The 13,629-nt window shown below is 33.5% G+C and overlaps 1 protein-coding gene across 12 annotated transcripts in view; it reads right to left on the bottom strand.

Moving 5' to 3' along the window:
- Pus10 (pseudouridine synthase 10) overlaps positions 1 to 13,629 on the bottom strand; it is an 88,349-nt gene that overhangs the window by 71,353 nt on the left and 3,367 nt on the right. For 10 of the 12 annotated variants that reach the window (XM_048804275.1, XM_048804279.1, XM_048804278.1 and 7 more), the window contains exons 2-4: positions 13,183 to 13,320; positions 10,205 to 10,465; positions 8,887 to 8,973 (exon numbers count right to left, since the gene is read on the bottom strand). In XM_048804275.1, coding sequence (XP_048660232.1) covers positions 8,887 to 8,973; positions 10,205 to 10,465; positions 13,183 to 13,308 — 474 coding nt within the window. In that variant the 5' untranslated portion in view covers positions 13,309 to 13,320. Of the gene's footprint in view, positions 1 to 3,080; positions 3,153 to 8,886; positions 8,974 to 10,204; positions 10,466 to 13,182; positions 13,321 to 13,629 lie in introns of those variants that run through there. The other 2 variants (XM_048804282.1, XM_048804281.1) reach the window with 1 other exon arrangement.

Here is a 13,629-nt window from a genome sequence, read left to right as displayed (position 1 = left end):
TCACGATGCAGGATGCGAGGCAAGGCACTGCACTTGAGTGATCCCTCAACGGACCTCAAGGAAAGCATGTCCTATTGCATGCGGGTTTGACGTCCACGCCCCGCCCTACGAAAAAAGGCGTCGGCTGATATGGGACCAGGTCTAGGGAAGGGCCCTCCTTAGGACTGAACCATACATTGCAGCCACTTCTGCACAGTGGGATAGGACCTCTACTTTCGCCTGCATTGTTTTATAAAATAGAAGGGGGAACTGTGGTGAGCCGTTCTAATTAGACCGTGGCCGCCATTAGAAGATGGCGCCGGCTTCCACTGTGGCCTGTGATAAACAACTCCTAATATGGAGAATTGGCACGCAATCCTTTCCCACCCTATGAGAAAGGTCCACGTGGCAGCTTGGGATTGGTATGCGGGAGGCTTTATTAGGCTGTGCTTGGGCGGGGTCACTAGAAGAAGATACATGAATCAAGGCCTGAATAAACTGCTGAAAGAAGATTCCTGAGTTGCGTCTTCCTTGCGGGCAAGGGGTCGAGACAATAGAGGATCAATATAACAAAGAGTTACACTGAGAATCGCTTAACCAAACTAACCAAAAGAGAGGGAAGACCTAAATTAATAAAATTAGAGATGAAAAAGGAGATATCACCACAGATATCACTGAAATCCAGAGGTTCACTAGGAATTCCTTTGACAACTTATATTCCAATAAATTAGAAAATCTTGAAGAAATGAGTAAATTTATGGACACAAATGACCTACCAAAATTCAACCAAGAGGTGGACTGGGGCTGTGGCTCAGCGGTAACGCACTTGCCTGGCATGTGTGAGGCACTGGGTTCAATTCTCAGCACCACATATGAATAAATAAAATAAAGGTTTATCAACAACTAAAAATATATTTTAAAAAAAATTCAACCAAGAGGTCTAAACAGACCAATAACAATGAGATTAAAAACCCTTAAAACAAAGAAAAGCCCAGGACCAGATGAATTTATTCCACTAGATCTTTAAAGAAGAATTAATCCCAATGCTCCTCAAATTATTTCATGAAAGAGAAAGAGGTAGAATACTTCTAATTCATTCTATGATATTAACATCATCCTGATACCAAAATCAGATAAGGACACATCAAGGAAAGAAAACTACAGACCAATATCCTTGATGAACATAAATGTAAAGATCTTTTATAAAATATTAGCAAATCATATTCAATAATACATTAAGACTATATATCATGATCAAGTTGGTTTCATTCCAGACATGCAAGGGTGATTCAACATACACAAATCAATAAATGTAATTCACCATATAAATAGAATCAAGGACAAAAATTATATGATCATCTCAAAAGATGCAGAAAAAGTCTTCAACAAAATTCAGCATCCATTCATGTTATACACAATGAAGAAACTAGGAATAGAAGGAGCCTACCTAATCATCAATCATAAAGCCTATATATGACAAACCCATGGCAAACATCATATTGAATGGGGGAAAATCTAAAGCATTTCCTCTATAATCAGGAATAAGACAAAGATATCCACTCTCACTACCCCTATTCAGTACTTAAATTTTTATCTAGAGCAATTAGGCAACAGAAGGACATAAAAGGGATACAAATAGGAAAAAAGAAGTAAAATTATCACTGTTTGCAGATACTATGATCCAATACTTAAAAGATCCAAAATACTCCACCAGAAGACTGCTAGAGCTAATAAGCAAATTCAGCAAATAACAGGATATAAAAATCAATGCATTTTTCTATTCATAAATAATTAATCCACAAAAAGGCAGGAAAACAACTCCATTCACATAGTTTCAAAAATAAATAAAATACTGAGGAATAAATATACCCAAGAAGGTAAAAGACCCCTACAATGAAAATTATAGAACAAATTGAAAAAGACATTAGAAAATGCAAGGACCTACCATGTACAAAGATATGCAAAATTATTGTTAAATTTCCTCTGTAGAATTCCTAAAGCTCAGGAAATAATGCCAAGAATTAATAAATGGGATAACATCGAATTAAAAAGCTTCTACTCGGCAATGGAAACAATTAAGAGCCTGAACAGAGAACATAGATTCAGAATGGGTGAAAATCTTTGCCAGCTATTCTTCCATCAGGATTAATATCCAAAATATATTTTAAAAACTCAAAAAACTTAACACAAAATAAAACAAATAACCCAATCAACAAATGAGCATCTAAAGAAATATTTCTATTGGTCAACAGACACATGAAAAAAAAAAGTTCAATATCTTTAGCAATGATGGAAATGCAAAACAAAAAAACTATGCTAAGATTTCAACTTATTCCAGTTAGAATGGCAATCATCAAGAAAATAAATAGTAACAAACACTGGCAAGGAAAAAGGAACTCATACACTGATGGTATGATTTTAAATTAGTATAACCATTATGGAAATCAGCATGGAGATTCCTCAAAAGACTCCAAAGGGAACCACCATATGACCTTATACCACTCCTTAATATTTATCCAAAAGAATTAAAGTCAGCATACAATAGCAATACATACATACCCATGTTTACAGCAGTGCAATTCACAAATTATGGAACCAGCCAAGGTGCCCATCAACAGATAAATAGATAAAGAGAATGTGGCATATATACACAATGGAGTTTTACTCAATTATTTAAAAAAAAATGTCATTAGCAGGAAAATGGATACAACATGAGAGGAAGACAGAATCGGAAAGTTAAGGGTCATATGTTTTCTCTCACATGTGGAAGCTAGAGGGAGAAAAAAAAAATCTCATGAAAACAGAAGGGATGCACACAGAGAAAGGGGACCAGGGAGAGGAGTAAAAAAGAAAGGAAAAAGGGAGGTTCTGGGAAATTAAAAGGATCAAATTATACCATACACTGGTACGAATATATCACAATAAATTCCACTATTATATATAATTATAATGCAGCAATACATTTTTAAATAAATAATTTTTAAAAAGAATCCATGGAGTAGGAAAGATAATGCCCATGAAGCCAAGGTAGTTACATAAACAAAATACAGATGGAGAGATGGTACAGTTTAAAAAAAAAAAAAAGGAGCAGGAAGGCATACCTAAATTCCAATAAATGTGACACACTGGGCAAATCCCATAGCATCTATGAACTTTGGTTTCCTGGTCTTCAACTGGAGATGAATGAAATGATTAGACGAAGTGGTTCCTCTACATGAGGATTAAAAACATTTACCCACGTGTATCTTTCCAATCCACAGGTACCAGGGACCCATTAAACTTTCAGAAATTAAAAAGGGGTCAACTTAAACATAAAAGTTAGGAATTTCCAGACTCTCCCTCAGGCATTCTTGATAGGTATGAATGGCTTTACACTCAAAGTGGTGGCCTAACTAGGGCTCCAAGAAGTCATAACCATGTGGATATCATCAGTTTTTAAATAAGTTCCATAAAAAAGGTAGGGAGCCATCTTCTACATGATCACCAGGGTCTCCTAAAGATCTGTGATTTCCTGGTTCTAATAATGCAGACTTTCATGCACTGATACAGTCACGGGGCAAGCTCCTGGAGTTACTTTTCATAAAGAAGAAAGGCTTGGATTGCTACATGGACACACTCATGTCCTGTGAAGCGTTTCAAAAGTTGCAGCTTGTGTGCTTAAAACATACTAAGATTACTATCCACACTGGACTTACTTATGTAGAATCTATTGAAAGATCCTTAAAGGAGCAGAGATAGTAATTTCTATAATTATGCATGTTTTTCGGTGCTTCATTCAACAATCTTGGAAAAATGCTTTGCATGGATAAATGGGTCATATAAAAATTAAAGTAAGTTCTAGACAAATAATCCAACCAAACATAGGGGTATAAATTCTGAAAACTCCTTAGTTAACTAGCTCAGAAAAGGCTTATACAATGAATAGAATGTGGATTGGTCTTAAATGGCAAGTGAGAGCCACAAGACTTAAGAAGGGTACCTGTCAAGCAAAATAAAAATTGAGAATCCAAGGATATGGAGAAAAAACACACATACCCAATCAAAGCGTTGGGTTAATGAATGAAGACAGATAGCTCAGTCCTCATAAAACATAAACTCAAATGTGTTGCTCTATTTCTAGTCAAATTCTGATCAATGGAATAAAAACAGAAAAAAGTCCTTTAGAAAAAATAAGTCCATCAATTTATAACAGGACAAATTTTACTGGATTATTCAATTAAGAAAAAAAATCTAAAATTAATGGCTGTAAAATCAAGAGATCTCTAAGTACGTGCAAAATTTTGAATATGTATATTCTTAGGACAAGCAAATTCATTACTTTCTTCAGATTCTAAATGAGATCAATGATCCCAAACTGGTTAAGAACCTACAGATTTAATCCAAGTTTTTTGAGTACTCATTCATCAGAAATTTTAAAGATAATTTCTTAAGTAAAAAATGTTACCACAAGGGTTGGGGTTGTGGCTCAGCAGTAGAGCACTCGTCTACACGTGCAAGGCCCTGGGTTCGATCCTCAGCATCACATAAAAAATAAATAAAATAAAGGTATTGTGTCCAACTACTTCTAAAAAATAAATATTTTTTTAAAAAGGTTACAACAGAAATGATACTATTTATATTTTTAGCTACTTTTCTAGGACTTTGTATAATTTGTAGTACTTAGTGCAAAACATGGATATATAAAATTATAATAAATGAAAGAAGAAGAGTTTGGATTTGACAACTAAAACTTCAACCATATCATATTGCATACTGAGAAGCAGGGTGTTTCATATAAGCAACATCTAAAAGACAGTACATCCATTTAAAGTCATTAGTCTGAGCAAAATATTTCCCACAGGCTACCCATGAAAGGCCAATAAACCAAACTGATAGTACAATATTGCCCTCTACTGGATTTAACTAGTAAGAATTAAGTCTCTAAAGCATTTAAGGACTTAATGGAATGCTCTTTTCCCATAAATGTGAATTTAGCCTAATATTAGCATAAGTCTGTGACATTCATTCTATAGTAATTTTTGTGTTGTGCTATGGTGTAGAAGTTTAGGGAAATCAACCATGAGTACACAAGGTAACAAAAAAAAATATACATTTTTTTCTACATAGGATTTTGGAGTTCAAAAAACTTAACATATATCTCTACAGAATAGTTTCTGTATAATTCCTTATAGATAAAAATTATTTCCCTCTCGATTCTATCCCAACAAGGAAAGAGAGAATTTATTGGGGGAAGGGGTGCTGGGAATTGATCTCAATGGCACTCAACAACTGAGCCACATCTCTAGCCCTATTTTGTATTTTCTTTAGAGACAGGGTCTCACCAAGTTGTTAAATGCTTTGCTTTTGCTGAGGCTGGCTTTGAACTCTCAATCCTCCTACCTCAGCCTCCTGAACCACTAGGATTACAGGTGTGCACACAGCGGAAAGAGGGATTTTAAGGAAATCCACTCCTCTACTCATCCTTGTTTCTCTCTCCTTTTAATCTCCATTTGATAATGTTCAGCAACATTTCACTCTCATCATACATCTTAACGTAGGTATATAACTTCTTGCCATATCATATATTACAGCTTTCCTTCTCACAAATATGGGCCTTATAAAGACTTATCCTTCCACTGTCACATCCAAAAGGTTAGCTCAAACCCAGAAAGTTACCATGACAGTCCTGAGATATCTGCTTTTCTCCATTATAATTTCAACTTTATCATTTAAATTTTGTGTGCCATTATAAACTTTGGAGACACTAAGCATAAGGTCCGGATACTTTCCACACTGTTGTATTCTGTGACCTCTAAATACTGCCTCTGTTTATTTTGCTTACCATGGCTTACTTGCTGTCTTATAGTGTTTCATCAAATTATTTGCTTATTTTTCTCCTCTTAAGCAGTTTTCAGTTTAAAGCTGTCCTGACCACATCGCTTATTCCTGAGAAAACACTTTGAGGAGATGTACTCTAAATCTCCTTCCATATTCTTCCAAACTCAGTGAAAAAATAATGATAATTACACTAACTGCTGTCTTTTTCCTTAAACTTTTAAATTAATGTTTAAATGAAGATAAATAAAAACTATGGCTTATAATCAGAAATAGGATTGTTAAGAGTTTTATATTTTAAAAATATTTTACTTGGGGCTGGGGATGTGGCTCAAGCGGTGGCGCGCTCGCCTGGCATGCGTGCGGCCCGGGTTCGATCCTCAGCACCACATACAAAGAAAGATGTTGTGTCTGCCAAAAACTAAAAATAAATAAATAAATATTAAAAAAATTCTCTCTCTCTCACTCTCTCTCACTCTCTCTCACTCTCACTTAAAAAAAAATTTAAAAAAATATTTTACTTGAGGTCACTCCTTTCCTTGGTCCTTCTGTAAGCAGAAATAAAACAAATACTACCATATTGATAAAATTTTTGCTTTCAAATCAATATATCAGTGATCATAATTTAGTTCTTAGAAATGGAAAAAATCAAATCTTTAAATTGACTCAATTGTATATTCCACACTGAATGATGAGATAACCGCACCAATCAATTTCATGTATATTGACATGTTTATTCTATATAAAACAAGCAAGTTCTAAGTTAAAATATTTAAAAGATCTAAGCTCAAAGCCATAATATAGAATAAAGAAGTCACAGAATTTATATTCAAAATGCAAGACTATTCTGAGGACATGAATAATTAAATTGGGATATGTAAAAAATTAAATATAAATTTTATATATAATTTTATAATTTTTTATAAATTAAATATAAATTAAATTTTTATTTTTAATAAAAAATATTAAAAAGCCGGGAGCAGTGACGCAAGCCTGTAATCCCAGGAGCTCGGGATACTGGGGCAGGAAGATCGAAAGTTTAAAGCCAGTCTCAGTAAAAGCAAGGTGCTTAGCAGCTCAGTGAGATCCTGTCTCTAAATAAAAATACAAAATAGGGCTGGGATGGGGCTCAGTGGCCGAGTGCACCTGAGTTCAATTCCCAGTACTCAAAAAAATATATATTTTAAAGAGTAATTTATTTTAAGTCTGGCTTGCACAGCATATCTGAACTCCAAAGAAGTATAAAAGATGGCAAGAAAAGAAAATAACAGCCAGGCCAGGTGGTGCATGCCCATAATTCCAGCGGCTCAGGAGGCTAAGGCAGGAGGATCAAAGCTAGTGAGACCCTGTCTCTAAATAAAATACAAAATAGGGCCTGGGATATAGCTCAGGGGTTGAGTGCCCCTGAGTTTAATCCCCGATACAACCCAAAAAAACCAGTAACAACATATAATAATAAAAGAAAATTCAAAAATGAACCATGAAACATAATTTTCTAAAGAAATATGAGACACAAAGAGTACATTGCATTTAAAGCCTTATACTTCGAAATAATGGTTATTCTTAAACGAATAGATAAAATGTTACCTAGTAACAGAAATGAAAACACTTCATACAAAGTTATAGAAACATATTAATTCTCCAATAAATGGAATAGTCAGGTTTCTGCTAAACAGTTTATTGGCTAAAATCAGTTACAAAAAGTAAGCAGAATAATTCTGTTTTTTAAGGACAGCATCTCTTATTTTTTTTAATATTTATTTTTTTAATTGTAGTTGGACACAATACCTTTATTTTAATATGGTGCTGAGGATTGAACCCAGGGCATCTCATGCCCTAAGCAAGCACTCTACTGCTGAGCCACAACCCCAGGCCAGCATCATCTTCTATTTTTAATATGAAATATAAATACCTCACAAGTATTTGATAAATATTAAATTAATATTGTTCAAATGATAAATGGATACCCATGATTTTAATGTACAAATATAAACCTTAAGAAGTTTATATTTTGTAGTAAAATACATAACCACATATGGAAAATATACTTCATATTCCTATTTTTGTTCTGCAAACACTGCAACTTTTGTGAGTCACTTTGCTTTTGGAAGTCTGTTTCTCTCTACCAAAACTGGACCTGAGTTGTCTATCACTGAGAAATACTTAAACGACTGGCAAGAAAATAATTCTGTTTATAAACCTCAGGAAATCGTCATCAACCCCTTTGTTCTTCCATTTGCTAAGTTATCTTGTCATTAAGATTTACTACTTAAAATTATTCTCTTCTTTCTCACTTCCCAGCTCTTATCATTCTATCCATCCTAAATAAGTCTTAATTTAATCTTTGGCCTTTTTGTGACTAACAAACATGCTCAAAGAAAGTGATATAGTATAAGATGTAATATTTTGGTGACACTTTGGGATTCTTAGGGAAAGACACTTCAAAAATGTAAATGGGTATGTTTAGAAACTCATTACAGAAATCTTTATACAATATTTAATAGTATTAACAAAGACAGGTTTTTTGCTAACAAAGAAAAAAGTTTATATATGAAGCTATTTTTCTCCTTTTCATCAATGACTATATAAGGTGCTACCTTTTTATATTTTTAGACTCCAGAGAATAAGAAAATTCATCATAATTGAAATGACCCTTACCCTAAGAATATTATAACATTCTTGTATCTACCTTAAAGAATCTCTGGAGTCCAGGGTCAAATGTCTTTCTCTATTTTGCCTCACACAAACTAATGCTCAATAAATATTTATTTTTGAATAAGGATCTTTAAAAATATAAAGTACAGGGGGCTGTGGGTGTAGCTCTGTGATAGAGCATGTGCTTAGCATGCATAAGGCCCTGGGTTCCATCCTCAGCTTAAAAAAAAAAAAAGGCAGTCTTGGCATTAATAAACTAAATTAAATCAATAAATTCTTTTTTATTTATCTACTCAACAAATATAAAATCTTTCAATCATTCAAGAAGTACACAAAATTTGTTAAACATAATAGGGTAAGGAATATTTTCACATTCCTATTTTAAGAAATTCCTAGCATGCATTTTACATGTAGTACTATGTATGAAAAAGAACTTACCTCTCTTACAGAGAGCTGTGGTGGGAAGGAGACTGAAAATACCAAGTTTGTGAATTCAAACCCAGAGGCCTCAACCTTTTGACACACCTAAAAAAGTATTACATTTATGTAAATTCCCAAGAACAGCTAAAAATTTTAAATTTCATAACATGAATTTCTAGTCTAGGAAAAGACACTGCAAAATTTCAAAACTCACACTTTGGGGCTGGGGATTTAGGTTGAGTGGTAGAGGACCTTTCCTAGCATGCACCAGGGCCTGGTTAAATGCTTAGCACCACAAAAGAAAAAAACATACCTCTCTCTCTCTCTCTCTCTCTCTCTCTCTCTCACACACACACACACACACACACACACACACACACAGAGTGGGGAACTCTTATAAACCTTCTGAAATTAAATATTTGCTATCACCCTCAAGATAAGTGTCATAAAGTACCAAAACAGCCAGGAGTGACGCTTGCAGAACAATCCGATGAATGTCAAAATAGTTTGCTGTTAGGTCATCTCATAATTTTAAATATTTTCAAATAAAATAAAGCCAACTATAGTGCTCTTGACAGCAAGAAACAAAAGGCAACCCCACATCCAGTAATTAATCATTTTCAAGGCTGTAACACTTGTTTTTTCTAGGTAATGTTAGCTATGACTAAGAAAGAACTTTTCTCCAACTCCTGAACTATGTTAAAAGCAAAGGAAAACAAAATGCTATATTTTTCTTCAATTGAATATCACTAATGACTGAAAAATAAGGACATAAATTCCATTAATTTTCAAATATGTTGATGCAAAGGAATGTCAGAATAGCAGGCTTTTCTTTTTCTATTTTAATACCAGAGATTGAACCCAGGATGCTTACCCACTGAGCCACATTTTCAGCTCTTTTTATTATTTTGAGATAGGGTCTCACTAAGTAGCTTAGGGCTTGGCTAAGTTGCTGAGGCTGGCTTTGAACTTGCAATTCTCCTGCCTCAGCCTCCCAAAAGACAAGGGATTACAGGCCTATACCAGCAAGTATACTAGGCTCTTCAAAAAAAAATTTTTTTTTTTTTAAATATTTTAGTGGTTCATTCATGTGAAACAAGTTAAAATAACAGCACCATTCCTTTCCATACAAGAATTCTAAGCTTAGGGGCTGGGGTTGTGGCTCAGCGGTAGAGCACTCGCCTAGCACGTGCTAGGCGCTGGGTTCAATCCTCAGCACCACATAACAATAAATAAAATAAAGATATTGTGACCAACTACAAAAAAAAAAAGAATTCTAAGCCTTAAAACTGAAAATCTACATAATTATCCCTATAATAAGAAACAAATCATTTACCTTTTTAATGAACTCTTTCTCACAGAATTCTTGAAGAATTCCTAGGCAAACATTGCATACATTTACATTTAAATTTGAGTTTGGGGAAGCAATGCTCCCATCTTCAATAACAGAGATCTTGTTCTCCCCATTTTGACTCGGATTATCAATCCCATCTTCCAGTTCTTGAAGCCGAATTTTCTTGAGAGGTGGGTTTGGAACTTCCAAAATTAATTCATCTTTTTCAGCTTTCAGAAATTTCTGTATATCATTAAGCAACTCCTGAAAAGTTAATAAAATAAAATAAAGGAATGACCCTTTTATGATGTCCTTAAGGAGTTCTGGATAAGATGAAGCAAGAAAACGTAAGTGAAAATTATAGCAGATCAAGTTATATAGATCAAATTATAGCAGTGTACATAGATTGTACACTGTTGATTTACATCAATTCTAAAGCAATTATTTTATTAACCAGCATTGGCTTTCTAAGGAATTTAAGAAAAACTTATATATAATTTATATATTTGTATGTGTAAATATCAAGAGTCCCATATATCAGATAACGTAAAACCCTAAATCTTAGGCAAAAAGGCTCCATTAACAAATTTACTAATTTGGTCAGTAGTTCTTTCTTGTAAGAGTATTCACTACCTAATTTCAATAAAAACAAACTTGAATTCTAATTATTAATATTATATAAAAATACAAACAGAGCTGGGGATGTAGCTGAGTGGTAGAGTACCTCCTCAGCATGTAGAAGGCCCTAGGTTTGAATCCCAACACTTCATCTTCAAATAAAAAGAAGAAAATACAAAGTGAGTTTCCATCTTCCATAATCTCACAAACATGAAAACCTCACAAGTACAATATTTGTTTAATATGAAATTTGATCACTTAGACATAGAAGTCTATTAATTAAAAAAAAAAGAAGAACAATTTTGAGACAACTTACTAACAAAGGACAGAGATGCTGGCAGTGCTGAAATTAGGCACCATAATTTCAAACCATACGTAAACATTAATTGAAAGAAACCCTCTCTATATTCTGGTTTGCTTAATTTCGTGTATTAGAATGTAAAAACTAGCATTCCTTTTAAAATATTCTCATACTTCAGATAGTCTACTCATGTAAATAGTCAGAGAATGTTTACTATTTCTTCATTAGGTTTTATTATTTAGTTGTTGAAGAATAGCTTTCTGAAATTCATTCAGATTACACTACTGACTCTAAAGGGGAAAATCTTTCAAATTAATTGATTTCATTGCAACATTAGTTATTCTGTTTCAACATGGAAATACTCATATATACAGCACACATAAGTATATTATGACCCACAAAAATGTTTATTACTTACTATCTATAATGTCAGCATAACATAGTACATGTATATGTACACAGGCCTATATACCTATGAATGTAACAAATCAAAATTTAAAAACACTTAAAAATAGTTTTCAAATGTTTTGTATATTTACATAAAATGATATGAGCAAAAGTTGGCAACACTTGGTATCTTCATATAATATACATTGTGAATCTTATGACATGTATAATGTGTCTGAAAAAAATGTATACAGAAGGTTACCCAAAACCAGTCACCTTGTATATAAATGAATATATGCATATATATTGATCATCACAGAATATGTGCCACTTTCAGTTTTCAAAGTTTTTTCACATACTTTATTAGATATTGTCCCTTAATATCCTGTGAGGTAGATGTTATCATCATTCCCATTTACAGAAGAGTAAAGTGAAGCTGGAAAGCGGTGGAACTGGGATTCAAATCCATTTCTTCTAGCTCCAAATCCTAGGCTTTGGACTCTGACACAGACTGTTCAAATCCTAGCTTGCTCACTTAATAGCTGTGTAACTTTGGACAGGTTGTTTAACCTCTCTGTGCCTCAGTTTCTTCATCTGAAAATAGAGACAATCATAGTATGTACTTACCTAATAAGTTATTACTGGGATTACGTAAGAACTTGATATATAGTAATGCTAAGTGAATAATGAGCATTATATTTTCTAAAATAATAGGAACAACAAATATAGAAGAAAAATGAAGGTGATTGTTAATTGCTGGACAGGTTTTTAAATTTTAAGAAACTGAGGATGTATGTATATGAGTGTGTGTGTATATTTACACACATACTGTTACTATCTCTGAAAAGAATGTCAAAATATATTCGTCAAACATATTTCACAAACATATTTTATGTGAAAGTATCCCATTAAATGACAAAGTTCTGCTTATTACCATAAATGTCAAAGATCTCTACACATTACTTTTGTTGTAATTAATAGAATAATGATGACAACAAGCATTTACTTCTACAGTGTTCAAATACAGTCATACACCATAGAATGTTTCCATCAACAAAGGATTGCATATACAAATGATTGTCCCTGAAGACTGTGTTGCCTAGTGATATCATAGCCATCTTAGTTTGTAAGAGTATACTCTAAATATTTGTACAAGCACAAAATCACCTAAGGTCACATCTCTCAGAATGCATCCCCTTTGTTAGGCAATATAAGATTTCAGCTATTTAGAAATATGACTGGAAATATTGATAAAAGGCAAAAAAAAAAATGCTTCCACTTAAGAGAAGTCTGAACTACAATCCTTTCATGTCACATCTTACTAATACCTGGTGAGAAGCAATATTTTGTGATATTATATTGAGATAACTTTTAGGAAAGGTGTACATAAACACTCAGTGTACCAGAGTATTCCTCCACAAAGATCCCTCTACACTAAATGTTAAATAATCACTCAAGAAGCAATTCCTAGGGAACAAAAATTCCTATAATTGCTTAAGAAAAAAATCCTAGACTAATTTTTAAGGTAATGACAAGTCCAAAATTATAATTATCAGTCGTTATTTTATTAGCAAATTTTTATTTAATGAAGAATTATGGATACTTTCCCTCAAAGGTATCGGCATTCCTTTTAAAATACAGAAAATCTTTCTTATCTTAAAAAAAATGGAAATACCTCATATGAATGTTTGTATGGTGCATGAAAATCCACCCCACAGAATCTGAAGATACATCTTGGACAGGTGCCAGTACCGAACAACAACTGAGCCACATGCTTATTTTCCTCAGTCAGTGGAAACATGCTTAATTATAACTGGAAAGAAAGAAAAGAAAAAATAACAAGCAGTTTCAGTATTTTACTGTCACAGACAAGTATGCTATCACCCTTAGAAATTAAAAGTATTTTTTATGTGTTTTATGCTCTCCCTTTTCATTATATGTAAATTCTAAAATACTAACTTGAAGGAAATTTGTAAGATGGCAAGAAGCCCAATGTGATGGCTCTTGCCTAGTCCCAGCTACTGTAAAGGCTGAAAAAGGAGGATCCGTTGAGTTCATGAGTTCAAGGCCAGCCTGGGAAATATAGCAAGACCCCACGCAAAAAAAAAAAAAAAAAAAGGAT

The sequence above is a fragment of the Marmota marmota genome, unplaced genomic scaffold (assembly GCF_001458135.2).
Source record: "Marmota marmota marmota unplaced genomic scaffold, marMar, whole genome shotgun sequence".
Taxonomy (NCBI): Eukaryota; Metazoa; Chordata; class Mammalia; order Rodentia; family Sciuridae; genus Marmota; species Marmota marmota.
The sequence above is the reverse complement of the archived record's forward strand: the minus strand, read 5'-3'. Positions and strand labels throughout refer to the sequence as shown.